Consider the following 27,573-nt stretch of genomic DNA (forward strand, 5'->3'; position numbering starts at 1 on the left):
TCGTCTTACCAGACAGTTGAGATGAAGGACCATTACCAGCACTAAAAGCAAAACATGACAAGGATATTGCCAGCACTAAAAGCAAAACAAGATGTTCTCTGCATGCGCTCTTCATAGGGAGTTCAAAACAGTGCAAATCATGTGAAAAATTTGTGGAGGATGAGGGTTTAAGTGATGTGATGCTCGTTGCATTGAATACTCAACCTATGGGAACTATTTAATTTTATTTAGTCAACCTCCCACTAAGAATTTGGGTAATGTTTAGTGTTCCTTGAAATAGTGCTATTGTAGTGCACTTCTATCTTTATGCTGTGGAATACTTCATTTGGAAAATGTTTATAAAACATCATTGAAAAATATTGTTTCTTTTCTGAGAAGAGACTAAATGCATTTTGACATTTGAAAAGAAATATACAGAGTCAAATTTAAGCAAGTTCATAAACTTTGATTGCAATTAACAATCATGCGATTAATCATGATTTAATGTTATTGAATGACAGCACTATTATATATACTTATTCACATTAATAAAAAAACATTGCAAAATAATAACAGTAAAATAAATAATTGTATAATTATTTCTCATATTTATTACTTTTATTGTAATAATTGTAATTACATTTTATTTTATGATTTTTTTTCATACCAATCTCTATTATAATGGAATAATATATCTCAAATAACCTTGGCCATTAAATGGCACATAGTAACAAGAATGACCATGATCATTTTGCATGCCAGTCAGATGGTTCTTCTTGGTTAGGTGGGCGGTTCTTGGCCAGTTAAAGCTGCAATTCTGCCCAGACATTTTGCTGAATAGTCAAAGGTCTGGCTACGTGAGGCTAAGGGAATCCTGCATAATAACGCCTTGTCCTCAACAGTGTGTCAGCAATAGCCAGAGAGCATCACACGTCATGTGTTGAGCTGAGAGATGACAGGATGTTTCCTGTCTTCCAACAGCAAACATTAGCGCTGCAGTTCCTGACAGCTGAGATATTGGTAGGAGTGTAAGTGAAGATGGGTAAATAAGTAATAATGGAATTGTGTGCTCACATTATTTCTTTCTCCCTCTCTTGCTCTTCTTCAAAATCAGATCTGCAATGCAAGGGAATTAAAGCTCGGAGCTTTGCCCACCATCATTTGCAAAGAGAAAAATTGATTTTATGTATTATTTTTTCATTTACTGTATTTTTTTATTTGTTTGTTTATTTTTCATTCTGATATCTAAAATTTGGTTTGTATATCTATATATATATTACCTTACATCATGTGTGTAACTAATGGCTCCTACACACTACACGACTTTCAAAGATGTCAGATCGTGGTACCGTTCATATTACAAAACTGTCTGTATTGTCATATAAGTTGTAGCGTAAATAATAGTTTTAATGACAAACTTAAAAGACAAACACACACATGACGGACATGTCCTTAAACTATCTCTCTCTCCCGCACAATCCTCTGCAGTCGGCCCTTATCCATCTCGGAGGCTTTATTAGCTTGATAAGGGACTGGGTGTGTATAATCATGACCCGGCCCCGCCCTCCGCCCTGCCACATTCCGCCCTCGTTCTCTCAGGCAGGGGAGCCCCCGGCATGACGTACACCCCCCCCCCCCCTTTCCCTGAGGAGGGGCGTGCCTTTTGCTCTATCTGCCGTCAGGTCATCCCCGTCTACCTGGACGAGGGAGGGGACAAGGGAAGTGAAACAGAAATAATTAAATAGGGGGGTACTTCCTGTAACAGTGTAGTACCCCCCAAAAAAACACTGTAAAAATTAAAATGAAAGGGAAAAGGCCAACACGGAGTGGCAGTGAGAGAGAGAGAGGAGAGAGAGAGATTAAAAAAAACACTTACTCGCCAGTTCTCCGATACGCAGTAGCTTGTTCCTTGGCCACTCCTCCACCCTCTAACGGACGACAGCTGTGCCTCTCCGGGCGGATCGGAGGCAGACCTCCAGCTCCTGGCAGGACGGAACACCCCGCCACGTTCTTGGGGAACAGAAGGGGTCTCCCTCGCCCCTGGCAGCAGTTCTCCTGCTCCAGGCGGTCGGCAGCGAGTTCCTCCCCGCTCGTGGTCGACGGTCTCAGACCCCGCCGCGTTTCAGCAGCTGGTAGGTGACTCCTCCGCCCCTGGCAGTGGCCCTGACCGCTCCAGGCGGTCGGTTAGGAGTCCCTTCTCCCCTCGCGGTCGGCAGCCATCGTCCGCTTCCAGGCGCCCGGGCTCCTCGTCCCCCGGCAGATGGCCACTGCTGCTCCGTTGGGGTGGACGGTAGTGGCGAGAACACTACTACGGCGTATCCCTCCTCCTTCCCAGATTTCGGCACCAGTGTAAAGCAGTCAATGGAAAGGAGGAGGCAAGAACCGGCTTTTCAACATAAATAATATTTTAATGATAAACTTAAAACAGAAGACACAAACACACATGACGGACATGTCCGTAAACTATCTCTCTCTCCCGCACAATCCTCCGCAGTCAGCCTTTATCCCTCTCTGAGGCTTGATTAGTCTGAAAAGGTACCGGGTGTGTATAATCACGACCCGGCCCCGCCCTCCACCCTGCCACAAAGACATTTCACTGTTGACGAATCCCCAACAGTCCTGCCTAGACTTCAAATTACGTTTCACAACAAAGTACAAGCGAGAAGTGATACGAGATACGAAAACAAATGCATGATCACGTGTTATGCGTTTCAGAATATGATGTGTATGTTTTTAATTGCCTAAAGGCATCATATATTTTACTGGTTACAATATGAAAAAGTACCTCATATTGAAATATCTATCTATTTGTTTACCTGACTGTCCAAGAGAATTGGCAATTTCTCTCCAACTCTTCTCTTTCTCCACACAGTTGTGGTACAGTACAGATGAAACATCAAATCTGGTGCTCCAGCCAATGTTCCACTAATTTTTCCTCCATTGCGTCAGTCCAATGAGACTTTCTCAATACCACAGCCTGTTGCAGGTACATCAGGACTCACACTGAAACTTCCTGTGCCCTGTTTCTTGCTCTCTCATTGGCTGTAGGTCAACGCTGCTATTGTATTCAGTCAAAACATATTTCACATTGCGTGATTTGGAATCGCAGACTGGTCCAGATATTTAACATTCTAAATATCTCGTTGACATCGGCGACGAGTCTGCGATTCTCTTTGATCGCGTCTTTGATAATTCATACATTGCGATCGTCACTCACAGGAGATGTCGGGCTTTTGTTGGCGATCACCACAAAACTGTCGGCGAGTGAAAATCAGGCTTAAAATCGTGTAGTGTAAACTCGACTTAAGAAGCTGATGAGAGTAATGATTATGAGGTGTAAAGCTGGTTTTAATTATGCTTTAATCTAGTGTGCCATCTCAGACTATATTCTAGACTAATATAGGGTTCGACCCAGAACAAAAACATACTGACACAAATATGTTGCCTCCCTCCACAACCATCCATGTCCTCCCCTGAGCTTTGTGGATAAGAGAGAGGTATTGATTCATAACTAATGTGCTCCTATGAGAAATTGTATGAGAGTTAGCACTATTTATCAAAAAACAATAAATCAGGCATTTAAGATAATATGTAGTTATATTTCAGTTAGATTTCACCTTGATTGTACTCTCAAAAAATTGTGTTTTGTGTTTTTGTGGCACTATTTCTGTATTTTTCCAATCTCTTTTCTCATTTCAGCTTCACACAAGATATAAAAAGAAACATTAACCATTTTACTACGTGAACAGTATGTGAAATTATGGTAGATATATTTTTTGTTTTATTTTAGGAGCTAATCACTGCGTAGATCAAATGCATAACTAAGTTCTGTTTTCATGTTCAGTGTGGAGATAGAAAATGGCAAATGAAAGCAACACTGCTTTTTTGTCTTTCCATTTTCTCCAATAATGATGGTAAATTTAGAATTTGGAGCATGAAATGATGCGAGAGAGGGAGAAAGCAACTGAGTGAGGGGGAAGATGATAACAACAAGAACAAGATAACAACAGAGACATCATACAACAATGTAGCAAACAAAACAATACATTGTTCCATTGAGTGGAGGAAACGATGAAAAAGGTCAAAACTTATCCGCATCACTGCACTCCTATAGACAGAAATGCCAGGATGGGAAGCAAACTCTTTTAAGCAACATATCCAGCTTCTTGACAACTGAGTTAACAAAATAATTGCTTGCTTCTCATTTTCCTCTTCTTCTCTCAGTAGCTGAACATCCCTTAAATGGTCAGAGATTTAGTGTTCCTCAGCCTTCGGATGCTATTTGGGGGGTCAAGGGCTGAACCAAAACAATATTCCTCTAACATGTTTTTTATCATTCTATAAAGAAATATATTCATTACGGATCATCGGAATTGCAGCAACAACTTTGCTAACAAATTAAAAAAGTATTGTAAGGGCTCTTCTAAGGGGTCTCTTTGTGTATTGGCACTTTTGAGTGTTCTGCTGGTTAAGGTGAAAAGAAAAGAGGATGCTGGGTCAGCAGATCAATATAAGGTGAATGTTATGGAAACACTGCAATCTCTGCATCCCTGACCCACTCAGATAAGAGTAGCTTAGATTCTCTTGAGGAGGGTTAGACGTTGACTCCCTAGATACAGAAAAACAGTAATCCTCTGAGTGTATGTGTATGAGATTCTGCTGTGTATGTGTGCTGTGCTGCAGAAAAAGGCTTGTTATGTCCAAAACCAGCATATGGTCTCTCTCAAAACAAGATGCCCAACAGCTATATGATTTGCATGCAGGTTACACACACACTGGTGCTCCTATCATTACGAGGACACCTCCATGGACATTTATACTGTTTAAACTTTTTATTCCATCCCCTAAAACTAACCCTCATAGAAACTTTTTGGCATTTTACATAAAAAACCAAAACAAGAACATTGTTTAGTATGTTTTTTTAGCCTTTGAAATACAGAGACACTAAGGGTATCCTGAAAAAACAAATTTATAACATAATACCCTCACAATTACTAGTGTATAACCTAAAAAAATGTCATTGTAAACCACAAAAACCAATTCACACCAGCACATACACGTCACCCTTCTAGTGATCTAATCCCTAATTCACACAACAATACCCTTCATAAGTGTACCCAAAGTTGCCTAAGCTATTTTTATCTTTTAGCAAGGGCAATAGGACTCAGGGAAGGCCTTGACATTTTGTCATTCTGAATGACCCCACCTCTGACCTCACAGATGAACTTTATCCTTCGAAGCTCTTGGCTGACAAAGAGAGACTGCATACCAAATACACACTCAGCAATATGACACTCACCACTAACCACACGACTCAATCTCATCTTTTCTTCTTCCATCTGTCAATGTAAGTCTCCAGTCAGTGAGGTACTGCACTACAGCTGTATTATGTAGGAAGTATGTTGCAGTCCCAACTCTATTTTGCGTTAAAAGTGTGAGCCGCCAATGGAAAGCACATTTTCAAGCACGACTAACAACACTTCAGTCTTTCTTACCACCTTCTGTCTTTGCACAGGTAAACAGGGCCACATTAGTTAAGGCATCTATTAAATGCTCTCCCTTTCAGTTGTTTTATTGTTTTCAGTCTTTGGTGGCTATTCTGGTCTTTTAATTCTAATGTTGAGGATTTTTCGAATGGTTCTCTCTCACTCGCTCTCTTTTCTATCATAATCTTGATAAGGATATTTACAGAGGATATACTCAATCGTTTTATTTGGTTGCAGGTAAATGTAGCTGAATGTAGGAGGATAGCCATATTTATCTCACACTCTCCACTTTACCTCCTTTTCCTTCATGTTATAATATGAATTGCCCCAAACCACAAATATCGCTGTTCTTTTCAAAGAGAAATCAAAGGTCTCTAATGATGTCAGATCAGGGAGAATATCTTTCCCTACACACAAAAAGTTTGTAAGCATCTGTGCGTATGGATGTGTGCAGTTGTTTCTTCAAAATTAAAGTCGGTTGCTGTACTCAAAAATTCAGCTCGTCTCAGTTCCGCGCTTCTCTCTCGCCTGCGGACCTAAAAGCTTATTGAGAAAAGGAGAGAGCATAGGCCTGAGGGCAGCGTGCTCCAGCCATACATTTATTAACTTTTGTAGCATGATTGAAGTTTCCCTCCACTGATTTCTGGAGGGATAAGTGAGAGAAGCTCTTTCCTTTTAAGAAGATAATAATTCTCTCTCATTCTTTCCCTCTTTCTTCTGCCTCCCTCTGTTCTTCTTCATTAATAATTTTGTGCAGCATGACATTTGCTCATGAGTCTGTTTCTTGTGATATCTGAGTTGTGCTCAAAGATTTGTTTTCATCATTTTAATCACCTTTATAAATGTTTTTTGTGGATCAATGTTCCTTTTATGTGAACTTGACTTGAGTCATCTAAATAGTGTGGTTCTGTTTTATATACACTTTTAAACTTTGTTTCTTCATGCGTAAGCAAGCAAGAAAATGATATAAAGAGGGCAGTAAAAAGACAAGAGACATGTGTGGGAGGCTGTGCTAATGGCAGACATTTCTATTAAGAGCTGTGTTCCTCTCTCTCTCTCTCTCTCTCTCTCTCTCTCTCTCTCTCTCTCTCTCTGTTTCTCGCTCTCTGTCAAAAGTCATTTAGACATAAGCTATAATTACAGTTATTCATTTTCTATGGCACAATGAAACTCGGAACAGAGCACGGTTCAATTAAGTATTCTTGTTACAAAAATCATATCAGACTAATCTTACAATCCATATCACACCTCTGAAATGTGTACAAAATTCTGGTTGCACTTGTCAGTGGGCTGGTTAACTTCATTAGGCTTGTCCAATCAGACATTGACTGCAGTGTTCTGGTTTCTTGCACAGCGATTAAGTCTTTATCTTGCCGAAAACAAGGTTTTGAGTGGTCAATCACAGAGATTTAAGTACAAGAATGGACTCGGGCTCTGTTCCACACAGTGCATACCAAACAAAAAACAATTCTAAGCCATTCTAGAAGCAACACTGATGTAAGTTCAGTGCAATTTTGTTGAGAGTCTTTACAGTCATGGCGGATGAACACTGATCAGTTGAGTTTGCTCCTTTTTCATCTATCCATTTGTCTGGATTGAGCCTACACAGTACTTTTTTGCTCGCTTTTTTTCTTCACACCCAGTTGTTTGGGCCTTTAGCACAATCAAACGCTACACCCAGGCTTCATCTTCAAAGATTCAGCTTTTGCACAGACAAACTCAACTTTAAAACATTCATGAGTTGAAGATGTCTTGCAGCTTACACTAGTTGATTTAGCCGCAGGCTTCTATGTGGCTGATGCATATCGAAAAATATTGTGCCAACACTCAGAAGATTGCGAAACAGCATACACTCACCCTTCCCTCAGCTGGCGGAATTAGGAGAGCAAATTTGATCAGTGGGTGAGGACATTGATTAGGGGTACGTTTCCCGTACAACGATGTAACTCACCATAGTACGATGCATCGTTAGAGAAACTAACTAGCTAGTTGTGACAACCCTAGTAACTATGTCACACCTCCATCGTTCGAACCACATTTGTTCAACATTGTGGAGCTGTCGTTAATGACGTTATTTTGGATATCGAATTATAACAGCTCATTTACATGGACAGGAAGCCAAAGCCAGAACGTTTATTGTGAATAAAAAGCTTAAGACATGAAATAGACATTTATGTTTATATGCACTTTTTAAGTGGCATACTCTTTACTACAGTATACAAGCAGTTCGGTCAGTAAGCAGCTCCATAGCAATGTTATTTTCCAGCGACACTGCTGTAAATAGCGAACATGGCATCTGAGGACTACTTCTGTTATTTTCTGTTCTCCGTTGTTTTGCTATATTTTCAAATGCCCCTCTGTTGCTGGTGTGTTTATTTTCATCGCAACCTCTCACAGCATTGAGCTGCAATAGTGGGGTTTCCCTCTTACCGCACTTGAGCTCATATATATGCACACATTTCAAAAACCAATTAGAACACATTTTTATTCTTGACACAAATGAAAGATACAGAATTAAATATATATGGATTGAAAGATTCAAACTGGGTCTGGCAAATGGGGCACTGGTGAAGCTGCGTGGTGCTGCATGGCAACAAACTTACAATTTTCAAGTTGCTTTTCAGTGACCCTTCACAATATGAATTTAAATACAAAATATAATATCCCGTTTGATGACCAAAAATACTCTGTCATTTTTAACATGTGTTTTGAGTAAGAGATTTTCTAATACACTGGGAATTCATCCAGTAGTTTAACATGTAGTTATGAGCACATAATATGTGATACTTGTGACTTTGTGCATCACAGTATCATTGGAATGCCAGATGAAATGTAAGCAATTATTGTGTGAATCATGTCATTACTTCATTATCAACTACAAGAATAATAATGTTATACTGTTGACCTGTTTGTGTGTTTGGCCACCAAGAGTCCTCTTTTGTTTTTGTTTTGTTTTCCCCTCCCCTTATCCCACTCCCCAGCCGTAGAGAGGCAGGGAGAAGCCAGAAGGAAAGGGGGGGTGGGGGGAACATCATGCCAAGTGTTCCCTGGCCTGAGGCAAAGGAGGGAGGAGTGTGATGAGGAGGAGGGTGGGGCCAGGCCGTGACTACGCATGCTGGGTCCAATTGGGCTTATCACCCGAGGAGAGGGAAAGAGAGAGACCAGAGCCTGAACATATGTGTTATACAGTTGACCGGTTTGTGTGTTTGGCCACCAAGAGCCCTTTTTGTTTTGGTTTTGTGCGACCCTGAGAGAGAGTAATAAAATATTCCCTTTTGACTGTTTGCTGTTTCCTGACTCCTTCATTGCTCACAAACATAGTACTTTGTTACATTGGTGGCGAAGCCCGGGAGGAGTTGCTGCCGACCGCCTGGATGCGGTGGAGTTCCCTACCGTAAACCAAAACTCGGAGGGTGTTCAATCCACCAGAGGTTGGGGAGTGGATGAAGGCCTGGCAACAGCGTATCTGGGCGCTGGCAAACCAGGTTATTCCTCTCTCTCCTCTCTTTCTCTCGCTCTGCTTTGACCTTTCCCACTCCTCGGCTGATAAGCCCAATTGGGAGCCAGGCGTGCGTAGTCTCGGCCCAGCCCCGCCCTCCTCCTCATCACAACTTCTTACCCTGTAATGCACGTGACCTCTATATATTGGCTATAGAGTAATATCTCAACATGGAGTTTATTAAAATACATAACATTTAAAATCCTCACAATGTTTTGGTTTTACAATCATCCTTGCTTAATATCCCTTTCACCATTTTTCTTTCCAAGCCCTTGGTCTATGTTTTACTCCCAATTTGTATTCTTTTCCCTCTCATCTGTCCTCTCAAAAGCAGCATGTCAATTAATTAATAGTGGGATAATTAAATTTTCGTTTAAGTTGTTTAATCACGAATAAAGAGTGACAAAGCAAAATTCTAATCGGCCCAAAGTTTAATTAGTCTCAGCGAGGTTTGCACAAAAGCAGAAGGGTGGTCAGAGGGAGGGGACGCGGAAGCACATGACAATGGAATGAGAGGTTGGAAAAGAGAGGCAGGTGAGGAGGGGGGTGGCTCCATCAACTCTGCCTGTGTGCTTCCATCCGTGCCCAAGATCAGCTTGCTCTTACACACAAGGGATTGTGGGATTGTTGGAGTGTTGGTGTTTACTGTCAAATAAAGACTTCTTTTCCCACTGCTGTCCTCCACACCTGACACCCAATGCAACCTGTGTGTTGTGGCCGAGCGGTTGGCTCCCCTGGGTGGCTTTAAGGTCACAGCTACAGCTGGAAATCAATTGGCTGAGACTATTAAGGAATGAAGTGTAGAGCCTGCATATATTAGGTATTTGCTTAGAGGGCCCTGGGGTACACAGCAATGAGCTATTGACTACAACACACTTCTCTCCCAATTGTTACACTTTCCACATGAACTGGAGACATTATTATTATTATTATTAATTAAATAATGTTATTGATAATAATAATAAACCGCTAAAACAAACAATATATTGATGTTAAAAGCCACTTTATGTCACCATATATTGTATTTGAATTATCTTTAATAACAATTTTTTTTTTGCGTTGATATGTGATGATTTGCAATTCATTAAAGTATTATTATTAATATTATGTTTATTTTTATTGTTAATACTGGGCTGTCAATTTAGTGTATTAATTTAGTACATGGATTGTTTGGATCTTTTTTTACCCTTTTCTCTTTTTTACTCTTTACTTTCATTATTATTATTTATTATTATTATTATTATTATTATTATTAGAATTAGCACAGGAATATCAATACATTGTCCTATTGTCTATTTCTATATATGCTTAATTTTCTATTCACTTTTTCATTTTATTCTATTTAAAACAAAATAATATTATCTCAGTCTTGTTGCTGTATTGTTTGTGCCCTGGAAGCTCCTGTCACGAAGATAAATTCCTTTTTAAGGAATGTTTAAGCATACTTGGCAATAAAGCTGATTCTGATTATTAGTAGTAGTAGTAGTAGTAGTTCCTTAAACACAAATTAAATGAAAATATAAAAATGATAGACTCAATAGACATCTATATTCAATGTACAACCCTTGAATCTGCATAAACTGCATTAAAACAAAAGATAAATGGATAACAATTACCTCTGATTTAAGGCAGGGGCTTAGTGAGGTGGTTTATTTAATAATAGTTTAGATTTCCTATTCACCCCTAAATACGTAAAAAGCTCATATTCATTACTGTCATTCTGATCAAATCATTATGACTCGTTCATATAAAAATTCTCCACATGCATGCCAAATAGGCATTCTTGCCTTCAAAGAAAGAGTCAAATGGATATTTTGACAGCTGCACAAATGTACATGTAATTTGAGAGAAAACAGCTTGAACGCTGTATGTATATTTCCATTCATTTCACACCCCAAGAGCAGATAAAACTGACATGAGGTAAACCTCTCTTGCCAGCCCTTCATCACTGAAGAGAGACAGCAAGGAGTCCAGTCTTAACCTATCGTGCCTCTTTACTTTAGACGATAGCCACAAATGTCAGATACTCATCTGGAAATAATTTCCATTCTATTATGGTGACATGGGGCCGACGGAATATAATTAGCAGAAAAAAGTCTAGCGAGCCGGATTAGGAGTGATTGGTGATGGAGGCAGTGGCGCAGGGCCAGCTCTCCAGCCTTTAGGTTTCAGCAGGGACACTTCTGAGGTTAACTGGAACTCAAAGGACAGAGATAAGAGAGAGGTAGAGAGACTCAGGTGCAGCATGCTAGAGAGTAAGGTCGCTATTGGCATAAACTTTCAAAGTTCTTCCTTGAGTGATGGTAAAAGAGGGAGATGTAAGATACAAGAGAGGAAAAAGGGGAAATAGAGTTTTATTCTGGCTCTCAACACAGTATTTAGGGTTGAAAAACACTACAGGGCGGGGATCAATTATTGCGTTGTTTATACATGATTGATACTTCATTAAATATTGTGATGCACATAATAATATGTCCATGGCCTCAAAGTATTTGAACACTTACTGTAAGCCACATTTAAAATTGTATGAATTTCATTGTAATTGATAACAGAATATCAAAGCAAGTGGTATTTGCATACAACGGTTTTTGGAATTAAGATTATTTTTAATGGATAAATGAGGTATAGTTTATCACATTATCTTTATGGACATTTTCCACAAACATTAGACAAACAGAACATGTCACAATATTTCATGTCTTCATCTGGACAGTATATATATTTTTTTATCATTTAAAATTCCATACAATCCTATTTTTGTGTAATATTTTGCTTGTTCTTCAAAAAAAAAGAAAAAAAAAAAGTGTAGCTAAAGTGTCCAAATACTTTTTTTGGGCCACACCAGCTCCTACCATATAGTTTTGTGATGCAAAAAGTGTTGAATGTGTTGGTGAAAAAGAGAATGATTTCTTAAAACGTGTTCAATGATGGGCTAATCAAGTCTCCGTAAACCTGAGACAAAATAATGACATCCGCTGCCTCATATCAGAGGCTTTTCATAAGGCTCAGACATTTAGGGAAATAAATGTTCCCCCTTGAGAACTGGACATTCTGTCTGTCCCCCTATCAGATGCACATCATCAAACTAATCTAATGTCACGCTCAGAGGAAAGGTTAGGCTCGGCATTCACATTTATATTTTCCATACAGGGAGTTTGACCTTTGCTGATCAAGCTGTTTTTTTCTCTCTTGTGATGCCATCCAGCTTCACCAGCCTCTGTAGTCAAGATTAGCATCATTACACACGGACTGGTTAAAGTGGACAAGGGTGAGAAAAGGCTGTGGAGTTGTTTGTGCAGGTTTGATTGACTACACAATGCTGAATAGCAATGCAGGGAAAATTGAAAGTATATTTTATAGGGTGTTTCATCCACAAAGGAAGATAATGCTTGTTTGAGAATCATTAACAGAACCAAAAGTCATGAAAATCGGTTCTGATATTTTCAGATAAATGGTGTCAGTTCTGAATAAGAACTTGTTCTCGGTTCCCTACTGACCACTGTATTCTATTTTTATTAGGGGGCAGAAGAGAGGCTTCATAATAAATACATAAATACATTTTTTTTTTTTTTGCTTTTAAGTTGTACATTTAAAGTGTACTGTAATTTTCTGTTAGTTTGTCATTAGAAAAGATTCAGTCAGTGAATTTTCATGCCATTTCATGCTTACCCAAAATTAGTGCAATTCTTGACTCAAGAAAGACAACGTTGAGCAGTTTTCAATGACAAATTGCCTCATCATGGTGGCCAAGAATGAAAGATGCTGTCCATATTCTTAAAAAAAAATTGTTTTTTTTAGTAATTTTTCTTTTCCTTTGTTCAATTTTATTCAGATCTGAGGCCTCTTCCTGACGTGGCCATGACGGGAAAATGCACACGCGAGTGTACAGAATTTGGCCACTCTGATTCCTGCTGGATGCCCGGGCAGCCCTCACCGAACCGCACCAAGGGTGCCAAGAGCGGGCCCAAGCTCTCCACCTTTGTGCCTTACCAGGAGAGAGAGGGTCAGGAGCATCTTTTTGGTGACAGCAGCTCCAAGCCTCTGGGAGAGGAGCGGAATGGAAGTGGGAGCAATAAAGTTGCCAGCATTCGCTTTCTGCCACCCTACACTAGTGCCTATTCTGCAGGTGGCGACGCCGGCAAGGACTGCCCGCTGGAAGAGATCCCCTTAAGTCATACAGCCGACTACGCCCCTGCTACTACACCCTCTAGCCAAGGCTCCAAAAGAGAAATCTACCTGTGAAACACCTGTTGTTCGCCTGGGTTCGGTTCCACATTTGATCCAATTTACTTGTGATCAGTAATGCCTGTGAAAGGATAAAAGGCCTTGTTGTCAAAACACCTGAAAAAATCTACTACACCACAAGACCCCAATTTACACAGACTGTCATAACATGCATCTCCAATCCCCTCAGCCATAAGCCTAATGGCTGACACAACACAGCTAGAGACCTTCTTCAAAACCCTTCAGGGTTTAATACAACCCTTTGTATTGTTAGAGGCTCTGGAAGCCAAATAGACAGATGAAAGAAGAAAATAATCAGAAAAAAAGAAAGAAAATAAAAACAAGTTTTGTGAATAAAACATGAAGAACACAACCCTGTGCAAACTTCTATTGAATGAATGTATGGACAACTTTAAAGTGAACTTTGTGATAATTTAATGTCAAGGGTATATTCCTATTGGATTTAGATCATTTTTTTTTTTTTTTTGTTATATATATATATACACACACACACACACACAAGTATATATATACAGATAATACTTCTGATTCAGACTGTAGTTATGCATACCTATACACTGAGCTACACATACAAATAGTAGCACATTTTGTTTATTTCTTTTTGTTTTTCTGTGTTTGAATGTGTGTGTACAGTGTGTATCCTCAAATAAGAACTTTTGAACCCCAGAAGAACTGGCAAACCAAATTTTGGTGATCCAAGGGGGAAATACGTTTTCACTCACTTTGCTGAAGAGAAAACATATTCACATTTCTGTAAGCACTGAAGGGTAAATGTTTCTTACATTTGTCTTTTTCATAGAATCTCTTTTCTTAATGTACAGTGATGTAAATAGTACACGATTATGAAGGAACAGTTTTGATTTTCCAATGATTTAACTGTACAGAACTTCAAAGCTCTGGATTCCTTCTTGTTGATAGTAGAAGAGTACTTTCTTCCCTGTTAGTAAATGAAGAATAACATTTTGGACCACAGAATGCTGAAGATAATCCACAGTAGGAAACTCAGCTGTCTAACTACACAGGACTCGAGTGAACATAGAATTTGGGGCGAAATGAAGTGAAACCAATGGATTGCAGAAGGTTTATGTGATATGATTTGTCAGATTTGAAAAGTTGCCATTACCCATGATGGGCTTCATCAGTTCCCAACGGAGGCCTTGTGGAAGCATAGCTGGCTCTCACAGTGACTGTTCCCTGTAACACTCCTATACTTCATCAGAAGACTGTGGTGGAATCTTGAGTAACAACGTTTCACCATAAACACTGAAATGTGCAATATCCTACTCGTTTTCTAACATGCCAAACTCTGTTGTGTAAATGTGTGGTTGTGCCAGAGATGCTTTGAGCTCTGCTCTATAGTGGGTCTTACCCTAACAGAAATGAATGTGCTCAAGAGGTAGATGAGTTCAAAAATAGTGACATTAGAGCATTTCTCTCAGAAAATATGGGTTTGACCACCTTCAAGTTGTATTCAACAAATCTAATATACTCTAGGATCTCGGGATTCTTTTTTAAGTGTGCTTTGAGTATATGGCATTACAAGACTTCTGCAGTGAGTTTAGAGACAAGAGTTTAGCTTGCCTTCGTTGTGTTAACGTATTACTGCAAAACCCCACTGGCCTAAATGGGGTGGTTTCCTGAGTCGTGATAATTTACACATTTGAAAGCGGGGTCTTTCAGGAAGAGTTTACAGGAAGTTAATTTAGGGCTGCTATTAATAGCGGCTGACAGTAACAGGGATTGCTTTGGGTGCAATCCAGGTCAGCGAAAGCTAAAATGAGCATTAGAGGCCTGAGCTACACACAATAAGTGCACTATAATTTACACCATGTCACACAGTTAAGTCACCACTTAAAACTGAACCTTGAAGTAAAGCCAGATTTTGCTGTTAGCTCTGCAGATGTTGATGCAACACAGGTTTACAGCGCACAGGGATGTGCTGAGGTGTCTGTTTGGAGTTTAATATTTAATTAAAAAAATTACCCAACACTTAAGGCTGGTGTGTCAAGTGTGTCAGGTGAGAGCTACGTTTAATGTGACACTTTAAGCATTGCACTTCCTTTCATAAGTGTGGATTTAATTAGTTCACGGCTGACTCCTTGTTTGAGCACTGGCAGAACAACAATGGATTACTATGAAGTCCCTCTTAAGTAAACAAGACATTTTTCCCTTTGACAGATTCTCTGGTCCCTGTATGCCCCGATGTCACCTTTGAATAAGCATAGAGGAGCTCAACGCAGCCTTAGGCAGACTACAGGAGAAATCAAGATTCATTGCTTGGTCTGTCCCCCCAAAATAAAAGTGCATGTTTGGGCACATCAACTCTCTCAATGGTCTTGTTAGGGTCTTAAAGGGATAGTTCACCCAAAAATTAAAATTCAATTATTTACTCCAAGAGCATTTGATTTTCTTTCTTCTGCAGAACATAAAGTAGACCTTTTGAAATGTGTAGTAGGCGTATTATCCATGCAGTTATAAACAATAGCGAGCTTTCAAGCTTCAAACATAAAGCAAAAAACCATAACATACGACTGGTGTGACCATCGAGTCTGGAACCGTCTGATTTGTAAATGAATGATTCAGACTGATTTTTTTAACTGGATCAACAGATTTATAGAAAATATCCAAAAGAACAATTCACTCATGTATACAACCTTGTTATTACTTGCAAGAACTCCCATTGAATAACAACTTACATTTTGGCCTGTTCTTCATACAAGACTCTTGTATGGCTTCAGAAGGCATAGTGTTGTATATAATTTTTTTATAAAAAAATTAATTATTTATCAGAGATTTGCCCGAAGCTGAATACAATTTACGGAAAGATTTTTTTTTTTTTTGTATAGATTATCCAAGAATTACATGGATAACGTGACATTTTAAATAAACATATCCACAATGACAATGAATTTACAAGTCTGTGAAGCCAATTTTCTAATCTATATTTTCCACTTTTTGAAATTTCAATGTTAATGTATCACAAGATTCACACGTAATTATTCCCAAGTATTCAATTATAAACCAACTTGAGCGTGATTTTAAATTCCTGACTTGAAGTGATGATTCTGAGCGGAGTTCATCTGTCCATCTCCTAAAGTGGACCACATTTATAACCACATCAGCGATTAAGGTAATTATCTGGTTAAGATTTTATTTAAAAGTTATTTATTTAGAAGTTAAAATGCTTCATAAAGGGTTAAAAGCTTCATTGAGTGTCAGTCTTGTATCAGTACTCTTATCAGTCTTAGTCTTAGAATATCCCTGCACATGTGAAAAACTAAAGAAGTAAAGCTCATTCTTCAAGAAAAAAAAGAATAACATAATTCTATTAAATAATAATATAATAATAATTTATATCATATATAATTATATAATATACAGACACACACACACACACATACATATAAATCAACATTTTATTAAAACTGTAGTATGGCTATTTTATTTAATTTTGATACAGCCCCTGCCCACATCTGTTTCTATCCAAATACAGATACAGATATTTATTTTTTAGTGTGAACTATCCCTTCACATTTTGAGTTTTGTTCCCTTCATTGCACACATCTGTATGGTGGTCTTCCAGTTATTTTAAACTTTCCAGCTACTACTGACCTCAGAGCGGTTTTCTGCAGTGACAAACAGAAGCGGCTTGAGCTGCATGAACCCAAACGCTGCATGACAGTTAGACAGTCACTCGCTTCCACCGCGAAAACCTGGAGTTTATCCCTGGAGAGCAACTGTCACCGATACTGCTAGGTCAAATCATTCTGAGCTTGTGTGCGCTACTCTGTGTGAGCATGTTCATCTTTGTGTGCACACCTGTGTAGTGTCACTGTGTAGATACATGCAGAGATTCGCTTACTACTATTAAAGCAATCAATTGTCATGCCCTATGAGTTTATCTTCACTATGTGCTTGAAATTTCAATGCCCAAATTGTGTCGTGGCATAGCATTGAATGATTTGGCTTGTGCTGTGTGAAACATTGGGCACTATAATGCAGATATTTTAAGGAAAACATTATGACAAACAACATGTCTTTTTAACATCTTAAAAATCTTAACAGGGCAAAAAGAAAGCAAGGGAAAATTGTATAAGGGGGACAGATAGTCCACTGGCTTTTTCCACTGTACTGCAATTGTAGCTGTTAGTTTAATATTTGACGGCAATATATTTTACTCTTCAGTGGCATATGATCGATTTTGAAGCTTAGGTAGTTTCTTAACTCAAAGGGACCAGTGTTAAATGAAGTCCCATCTGTGGCTCCGAATCTTTCAAAGTTAACTTGTTTTTTTTTTGTTTTTTTGTTTAATGTTTAGTTTTTGAAAATTGAAAACATTGTCATTTTTAACTGTGATCTATTGATATTTCATACCAAACATATTCATTAGTATTTTTCTTCCCTTTTTAAGCTCTTTATAGTTATACAATCCACTCAACCCTGTTAGGCAGTTTTGTTTTCTGCAATACAAATGTGTGCTGCTTTCTCTCTTGTATTAAACATTCACATTGCTATTTACACATGTATTGATATTTGTATTATTATAATTATTTTTTTTTAAATCATGTCCTTCAACAGCACGCTTATGAGCATAGTGTAAACCATCTCTTTTTTTAGCCAACATCTTTTGTTTTATGTATTTTCACAGCATTATTCTTCTTTGGGTATTTGACCACCTTCTGACCAGGCTCAGCAATCTGCAGAATTTTTTGCAAAATATGCCGATTTCCAGGGAATGGATTTAAACATGGTAAAAAAACAAAAGTGTTCAACAGAGCTTAGAGAACTCTTCTTGTTAGAGTTCTTCATAGTAGCCAACATATGTAATAAAAGAGCATGTATGAGGCAGGGGAGCTTTTTGAATGATGGTCGTTCCAGTTTTGTGGACATCTATGGAACTTTCTGTGGAATTCTGTGGGTACAGATTCTGTGTGGGTCTGCTCATGACATGACTCACCAACTGTATAATTTTATTTTACTGTAAGATCTATTTCATTTTTGCTGAATTGTGCATTTAATTACATGTAAATCAATCAAATCCAATGTGAATTAAGAATCAATGTTTTGCTTTATACATGGACTCATTTTTGTGGAAAGCCGCCTGCTGCATTTGTCTAGGTATTAGGAGTTATGAACGAATATGTCATAAGGTTGTAATTCCGCCATGCATAGTAAGGGTCACCATGCATCTCTGAGCATAATAGTAGAGAGTAAACAGCATCATTCTATCCCTGGAAAAACATTCCAAATGAAACCAGTCGTTTATTTTGCGAAGTGTTGGTTGAGTGGCTTCATTACTTTGACTTTGGCACTGAACAACCACCTTTAAATATATAATTATAGGAAGTACAAGTTTGTAGTCTATGTGTGTTGGTTATATTTATATCGAAACGCTTGTGATGCCTTGTTTTCTTTGTACAGTTTTATGTACATGCTAATAATGTGGCTTTTTTAAAAAGAACTAAAAAAAAACATGTTGAAAAACAAATCTAAACTGTAAAATATTTTTCAAAGTAGAGTATGTTAGAATGGGAGTTTTTGGAATGTTGGGTGCACAGAATTGGTGTGCCCTTGTCTACAATTTCATCAGTTACTATTCACTGGCTTCTTCTGGTCTATTTTCAAGTTTTACTGTCTCATTTTTATTAGTCTTATTTTTTCCTGCGTTCTGTTACTTTTGCAGAACAGTAGCTTTTGAAGAGTTTCGGCCCTTATTTGTTCCATTATTTTCTTATCGACATTCGCATGTTAAACACAAAGAAACACAAAAAAAAAAAACTGTTGTCTTTTATTTTTGCTGAGCAAATCAAAGAAATAATATCTTGTAAGTACTCCTTCCTTATAGCTTTACAATAAAATACATTCAGTAAAAAGCAGTATCTTTTATGAATTGTTGGTGGTTTTATGTGGCTTTGATTAAATACATCCTTTTATTTCATCAGGAAAAGTGCTTTGAAAATGTGTTCCCTCTTTGAAGTCCATTCTGGGGGGTGTTCCACATTGCAGCATCTTGCAAACAACTAGAGGTGAACTTCCTGATTCAGCATGTCTTTGTTGTCAGGAAGCTACTGAGAATATGAGCTTTCATCTGTGTTGTTAGCAGACCTGGCAGAGTTCAAACTTTCCGAAGGTTTCTCAGCTTGTTCTTAATGTGTGGCATTTGTTCCTTGAGATAATAAAATCCCAGTTAACCTCTGTAGATTTATTAATGTGCCATTGCCACATCCAAACATGGGTTTTGTTGATCATCATGCACACATGCACTGCATGACCTAGAGTCCAATCACACATTAACACTCACCCTAAAAAAAAAAAACAACTGTCTCTCAAATGCCCTCATGCATGTTATTTTATGAACATGCATTCATTCCTTTGGACATCACTTTTCTCTGATGTATTTTTAAAGGTTTTAAAGAATTACAAGGAATTATTCAATTAGATACGGATAAATGAAGGTCATCTTACACGTTGTTACAAAAACATATCTTGCTTTTAAATTGACATGGTGGCATGTGACATTGCAAAATTCGGAATTAATGTTCATTGTAAATACTGTATTTTTTTTTTTTTACTGTATATACAGTATACAGTATTTGTTTGATGAAACTTTCAATATTCATGTATTAAAAGCATCTGAAATGCAAGCCCCTTTACACTTGAACAACATTAGAGACTTACAAATATTTACAAATCTATAAGGGTTCAGAGAATCGGAGCAATTGTGACACACACTCACACACACACCCACACACATTACATTAAATTCAGCCATATATATATATATATAGTGTTGTCAGAAGATTTGTAAAGATTTTTATATCTCTAAAGCTGTACATTTAAGAAGAAAAAAAAAAACAACAACAAAAGAAAACTTGCAGTTGTGCTGTTGTGCACATGTTGATATTGGACACTTCAGTATATATTTAAGTGGACAAAATGTATATATTATGCACAAATATCTACAAATAATAATGTGTGATGTTTTGAGAATCAGGGCTTAGTAGCATGCATGACACAATTACAGCTGAAGGGTTACTGAACTGTAACCTGATAAAGTCCAACAGATCAACAGCAGCAACTGCCGAAATTCATCCTACAATAAAGAGAATTACTTCAAATTAAATTAAGTATGTCAGTATGGTTTGCCACTAAATAAATGCCAGCTTCACAAGACTGGAGTTAAATCAGCACAACTAAGATTCAGCAAATATTCAGTAACATTTTCAGAGTGGTTTTAGCTATATAGCAGCATTTTTTGGCCAATGCTTATTTATTCAAGAGCTCTCTCTCTCTCTCTCTCTCTCTCTCTCTCTCTCTCTCTCTCTCTCTCTATATATATATATATATATATATATATATCCCTCCATCACTGGTGTGCATATGATGAGGATTTACCCAGCCACTGAGTGGCTCCCCCAGGGTAGTGCTTGACTGTGGGTCAGTGTTATCAGTCTCTAGGCCAATAGAGCAGAGGTTTTACTCCACAGCACAGTGGACGCCTTCACCAACTGTAAATATTGGCTCTGCCGCGCAGGCAAATGAAGTGTCTGATGACGGGTTTCTGAAATAAGCCCTCACCTGCTTCCAGCCTCAAAGTTAGGGAGTCTAAGGGCAGCTGAATATGTGAAGCTGAATATGTGAAGCTGAGATGGCTTGAAAATATAAAGGAGAGTATAAAACTTTTAAAAAAGCACAACTGTTGAATTAGATTTAAGGAGAGTGTCATGGGGAGGGAAAAGGTGATGCATTTGCTAGCACATAAATAAGTAATAAGCTTAAAATCATGACCTAAAAAAGAGATCTACCTTACATTGACAGGACGTTTTCCTCCTAAGAAATGCCACAGCTATGAATATTCTTTCAAAGGACAACCTGTTAAGGTGTGTCTCAGCAAGTGGCCATATTGACTGCGATAGGTAGTTGCTGATTTAAGAGGAAAAATGTATGTGTACGTGGTATTCACTCAAAGCTTTTGTATATTAATTAGAGGAAGGAACCATCTATTTATTCCCCCTCTCTCTCCCTTTTCCTATCACTCCATTAAGGATGACTGCAACTCTCTCACTTGTGGTTTGTAGCATGCGGAAGGCACATAACTGCAGGCACTGTATGTAATGTAAAATAAGATTAGCCTACTGGTGGCAATCTCTGTATGATGATTAGAAGCAGCACTTGCATTTTAAGTCTCCTGCTATCACAGTGTTCCATTTGCTGATTCAAGGAATCCCACACATAGTGGAAGAGCTTAAAGAGCCCATTAATGGCTTGAGTGCAGTTTGTTTTCTGTGTTAACTTATTTACTATTGAGGAAGTATAGGTGGGGCATATAAAAGGAATCGCCTCCCTTTAAAAAAAATATTCAATATGCTTTATTTACAACCAACATCGTCTTATAGAATCATATTACTAAACCAACATTTTTGTAAAATAATTTTTACCTGGCTCATGTACATATAACAGTTGTCACCCTTTTTATAACATAATGCTAATGACATCAAAATACTTTTACCATAGCACATGACTTGACAAGGTGATGCATTTTAACTTCGCATGACATGACCAAAAACATTTACAAGCTTGTTCGAATGCAATCAATTTGCATGGTAGATCAACTAATAGAGCATTGCACTTGCAAATGCAAATTACTATGATCCAAGGCCTGAAGAGCACGCGAGTTGACATATGAGCCGGAAGTGTCACAGAAGCACCACTATATGCTTCAACAATTAGGTTTAAAGCTACACTATGTAACTATTGGCCCTCTAGCAATAAATAAAACTACATGCATCTTGTTTTGGTTGTGGTTCGGCTATGATCCTCTGTGCAGAGGAATGTGGTTTGTACACATGGATACAGGACATCTTATCAGTGAATGGACAAATAAATAACGAAATAAAGGAAAAGACGGATTTCCGAAAATGTCATCTGAGCAGGTAAGTGCCATATCTTATGCTGTTGTTTTGACTAATGGAAACATTGATGTTTTGAAATAATTGACATTACAAAAGCTACGTTTGTTAACATTAGACACAATAATAGATAGTCTGATAAGGTCAAACGTTGTAAAGTTTTTATAACTGCAGGATATTCTGGCCAAACAGACCATGATAGTAACTAATTTATAAATTGTCATTGTTACCAACCAGTGGTCAACATAATTTCAAGACTCACATGTCCTTGGCAAGCCTAGTACTAATGGATTTATTTATATAAATTATTGGCATTATAAAGAAAATAAACACTTGTGCCAGCAAGTAAAAAGTTCTGCACGATTAGAGTATAATTATTGTAGTTCACTACGGCGGTGTGTGTGTGTATGTGTGTGTGATTACAAAACTATACATAAACCATATCAATAAAATATCTTAACTGTTGAGTAAGAAAAAATGCATCTCTGGGTCATTTTAAATCCTTTCAGAGTTGTCGCCACCTCAGAAAAGCCAAGCCGATGTTGAATTGGGTTTTATTAAAGATTAAGGAGGCTTTCCCTTTTTGCTTGTAAACTCTGTTCTTTTCAGGGTTTATTTGTTTTTACAACCGGTGATTCCCCAGAGGTTTGTCATTTTCAATGATCCATGGTAAATTTTTCTCATTCATTGTGACTTCAAACTTTCAGGTTCACTCTACTCCCACACATGCGCTACAGAAACCGGAGTTTATTTGCTCTGTGTACGGATATGATGTCAACACACGTTGGCGAATGACTATGTATGCAATTTCCCACTAAATCCATCTGGACAGCTCTAAAATAAACATCATTATTATAGGTATATCTAAATGTATTTGGGTAAAGACATGGTTTGGAAGATGGATTAAAAACATTTCGTTATTGTTTAACAAAAAAAAAGTTACATAATGTTGCTTTTATGGTTTAGGGTTGGAAGGCAGCTTTTTTAAAAACTCAACAGTTTATTAACTTTTAAAATCTCATATATGTACATCAGCGTTTCATGACAACAATCTACATAGTGCAAGATGAGTCATCACCATTTTTTGTCCTTTTCCTGTAAAAGAGAGACTGTAAATTTGAATTTAAATATATATATATACAGTTGAACTATATATATATTCCTGACATTTAATCGTAAAAAACATTCCCGGTATTAGTCAGTTAGGATCACTACTTTATTTTAAGAATGTGAAATGCCAGAATAATAGTAGATAGAATTAATTATTTCAGCTTATATTTCTTTCATCATATTCTCAGTGGGTCAGATGTTTTCATATATTTTGTTAGTATTTGGTAGCATTGCCTTTAAATTGTTTAACTTGGGTCTAACTTTTTGCGTAGACTTCCAAAAGATTCTCACTATAAGCTGCTGAAATATTGGCCCATTCCTCCAGACAGAACTGGTGTGTAGGCCTCCTTGCTCACACACACATTTTCAGTTCTGCCCACAAATTTTCTATCAGATTGATGTCAGAGCTTTGTGATGGCCACTCCAATATTTTGCCATTTAGCCATTGTACCACAACTTTGGAGGTATGCGTGGGGTCATTGTCCATTTGGAAGACCCATTTATAAACAAGCTTTAACTTCCTGGCTGATGTCTTGAGATGTTGCTTCAATATATACACATATTTTTCCTTTCTCATGATGCCATCTATTTTGTGAAGTGCACCAGTCCGTCCTGCAGCAAAGCACCCCCACAACATGATGCTGCCACCCCCATTTTTCACAGTTGGGATGGTCTTTTTCAGCTTGCAAACCTCACCCTTTTTCCTCCAAACATAATGATGGTCATTGTAGCAAAAAAGTTGAAATTTTTGTTTCATCAGACCATAGGTAATTTACCCAAAGAGTAAGATCTTTGTTCCCATGTGCACTTGAAAACTGTAGTCTGGCTTTTGTATGGTGGTTTTGAAGCAGTGTCTTCTTCCTTGCTGAGCAGCCTTCCAGGGTATGTCGATATAGGACTCATATTACTGTGGATATAGATTATTGTCAAGCTGTTTCCTCCAGCATCTTCACAAGGTACTTTGGTGTTGTTCTGGGAATGATTTTCACTTTTATCATGCATCTCCTTCCTGAACAGTATGATGGCTGCATGGTCCCATGGTGTTTATACTTGCATACTATTGTTTGTACAGATGAATGTGGTACCTTCAGGCATTTGGAAATTTTCTCCCAAGGATGAACCAGACTTGTGGAGGTCCACAGTTTTTTTTTATCTAAGGTCTTTTTATTTTCCATGATGTCAAGCAAAGAGGCATTGAGTTTGAAAGTAGGCCTTAAAATACATCCACAGGAATACCTCAAATTCAGTACACCTCCTATCAGAAGCTAGTTGTCTAATTGTCTAAAGGATTGATGTAATTTTTTGCAATTTTCCAAGCTGCTTAAAGGCACAGTTAACTTAATGTATGTAAACATATGACCCACTGGAATCGTGATATATTCAATTAGAAGTGAAACAATCTGTCTGTAAGCAACTGTTGGAAACATTACTCATGTCATGCAAAAAGTAGATGTCCTAAACGAATTGTCAAAATGAATGTCAAAACGTCATGGTTACTGTTGTAACCTGTGTTCCCTGATAGAAGGAACGAGATATTGTGTCGATTGTAGTGACACAAGGGGTCTCTTCTGAGAGCCTCACATACCTCTGAACTTGAGACAGCCTGGGCATGAAATAGCATCAACAACCCAATGAGCTAACCTCTGTTTGGAAACTGTGTTACATTTCCACCTTCCGCCAAAACAGACAAAGAGCTGCTCAGAGCATCTAAAGCCCTGTGTGCGGTCCACATAGGTACGCAAAGCACGTACCAGACACAGCAACGAAGAGGCTGGGTCTGCCTCATCCCGGGGCAGCGCTTGCTGGTTCACAACCTGGTCCCTGAAAGGGGTCGTAGGAACCTTGGGCACATAGCCCGGTCGCGGTCTTAGGATGACGTAAGCATCTGCCAGACCGAACTCCCGGCAAGTGGTGCTGACAGAAAACGCTTGCAGGTCACCGACCCACTTGATGGAAGCGAGCGAGATCAGGAGGGCCATCTTCAAGTAGAGGGCTTTGAGCTTGACTGAATCAAGCAGCTTGAAGGGGGGTCTCTGAAGGCCTGAGAGGACCACTGAGAGATCCCAGGAGGGGAACAGGCTTGGCCGGGAAGGGTTCAACCTCCAGGCGCCTCTAAGGAACCTGATAATCAAGTCATGTTTACCAAGGGACTTGTCATCTACTGCGTCGTGGTGGGCTGCGAAAGCAGCGACATACACCTTCAAGGTGGAGGGGGACAACCTCTCCTCCAGCATCTCCCGCAGGAATGAAAGCACTGACCGAATTGCGCATCTCTGCGGGTCTTCAGATCTGGAAAAACACCAATTTTCGAACAGACACCACTTGAGTGCATAAAGCTGCTTGGTAGAGGGAGCTCTGGCTTGGTTGATCGTGTCTACGTCTGCAGGTGTTAGACTGCTTAAGTCTTCCGTGTCCCGTCCAGGGGCCAGACATGGAAGTTCCAGAGTTCTGGGCATGGGTGCCAGAGGGTGCCCCATCCCTGAGAAAGAAGGTCCTTCTTCAGGGGAATTTGCAAGGGAGATGCTGTCGCGAGGAGCGTGAGATCCGAGAACCAGGTCCGGGTGGGCCAATAAGGAACCACTAAGGTGACCTGTTCCTCGTCCTCCCTGACCTTGCACAGCACCAGTGCAAGAAGGCTCACTGGGGGAAATGCGTACTTGCGCAGCCCCTTGGGCCAGCTGTGTGCCAGTGCCTCTGTGCCGAGAGGGGCCTCCGTTAGGGAGTACAAGAGCGGACAGTTGCAGTTGTCTTGGCAGGCATCTTGGGAGAGATCTATCTGTGCCCTGCTGAAGCGGTCCCAGATCAGCTGGATCAGTGGGTCCGCCATTGTGTTTCGGTCGCCTGGGATGTGAGTGGTGATCAGCGACCTGGGTCGTGGCTGACTCCAAAGGAGGAGAAGGTGGGCGAATTGTGACATGTGATGGGAGAATACGCCGACCTTGGCGATTTATGCACGCTACCGTGGCGGTGTTGTCTGAACGGATTAACGAGCATGCCGAGGGTGGGTGGTTTGTGGGACTGTGCCCGGCGAAACCGAGCCCGCTGCCATCCCCAAATTACCTCCATCGCCAGCAGGGTCATCCTCAATCCCGAGGGAAGGAGCGATGCGGGGGGCATCTGGAGTGGCGTTCACTCTGAGAAACAAAAGCCACAACCACAACGTTGCCATGGTCATGTCCTCGCAGTAAGAACATGAACCATCCACTAACCTTGCCTCCGTGTGATCGCTACCCAGGCACACAAGGCCGCGTCTATGACCGTCGGATCTGGAGAGATGCCGACCGCATCCAGGAACTACACAGTGGCGGAAGGGCCTGAAAAGGACATTCAACACTCACTTGTGTATGTTGCTCTTTTAACAGAAATAAACTCTTTTAGAGAAATAAAGCTCTTTTAGGAGAGAAGCGTTGTCGAAGCGCCCAGCGGCAGAGTCTGCACTGCGTGCAGAGAGGAGAAAGCCACTGGAATGCGCCGTCAGATCCAACAGAAGCTCTCAATGAAGCAGTCGTGACACACTGTTCGCTGATCACACAACCGCTCGGCTCCGAAGAAAAAATCTGGCTGACAGACCCATATGTCCGGGGGCGGTACATGCAAATTCTGTCTGCCAATTTGACATTGGCCTTTTCTCAAGTTCAGAGGTACGCGAGGCTCTCCGAAGAGACCTCTATAGTTTTAAATCTGTGGAGTGGTTAAATCTACTTGGACGAGAGTCCTTCCATGAGTACTGATGTCTCAGAACATCAGCACTCAGACATTTCACTGTTTGTATTACTCTGCTTGTGTTCGTTGGGCATTTCACCCTCTACAGTGCACAATATTAAACGATTCAAGGAATCTGGTCAAATGTCGGAGTGTAAAGGGCAAGATGAAAACCATTTCTGAATGTGCGTGATCTCTGATCCCTCAGATGTCACTGTCTTAAAAACCGGCATTCATCTGCAATGGATATCATGAACATGGGCTTGGAATAATTATAGTAAAACTTTGTTGGTCAACATCACTCGCTGCTACATCCACAGATCTAAGTTTACTTTACTATGCAAAGCAGCAGCCCTACATCAACACTGTCCAGAAGCGCTGTCGACTTCTCTGAGCTCGCTCTCATCTTATATGGAAAGCAGAACAGTGAAACTGTGTTTTTTGGTCTAAAGTTTTCAAATCATTTTTGAAAAGCCAAGCTGACGTGTTATTCGGGCCAAAGAGGAAATGGGCAATCCAACCTGTTATTAGCATCAGGTTCAAAAGCCAATGTCTGTATGGGCCAGGGTGTGTCAGTGCCCATGGCATGGTTAACTCGCACATCTGTGAGAATACCATGAATGCAAACAGATATGTACAAATT

General features: G+C 39.3%; 1 protein-coding gene across 4 annotated transcripts in view; it reads left to right on the top strand.

Annotated features, from left to right (window-relative positions):
* LOC127617343 (protocadherin-1-like) overlaps positions 1–27,573 on the top strand; it is a 283,342-nt gene that overhangs the window by 231,001 nt on the left and 24,768 nt on the right. For 3 of the 4 annotated variants that reach the window (XM_052089342.1, XM_052089344.1, XM_052089343.1), the window contains exon 5: positions 12,797–19,082. The exons of the other annotated variant lie outside the window; for it this stretch is intronic. In XM_052089342.1, coding sequence (XP_051945302.1) covers positions 12,797–13,206 — 410 coding nt within the window. In that variant the 3' untranslated portion in view covers positions 13,207–19,082. Of the gene's footprint in view, positions 1–12,796; positions 19,083–27,573 lie in introns of those variants that run through there. 4 annotated transcript variants of the gene reach the window in all.

The sequence above is a fragment of the Xyrauchen texanus genome, chromosome 23, assembly GCF_025860055.1.
Source record: "Xyrauchen texanus isolate HMW12.3.18 chromosome 23, RBS_HiC_50CHRs, whole genome shotgun sequence".
NCBI classification, from domain to species: domain Eukaryota; kingdom Metazoa; phylum Chordata; class Actinopteri; order Cypriniformes; family Catostomidae; genus Xyrauchen; species Xyrauchen texanus.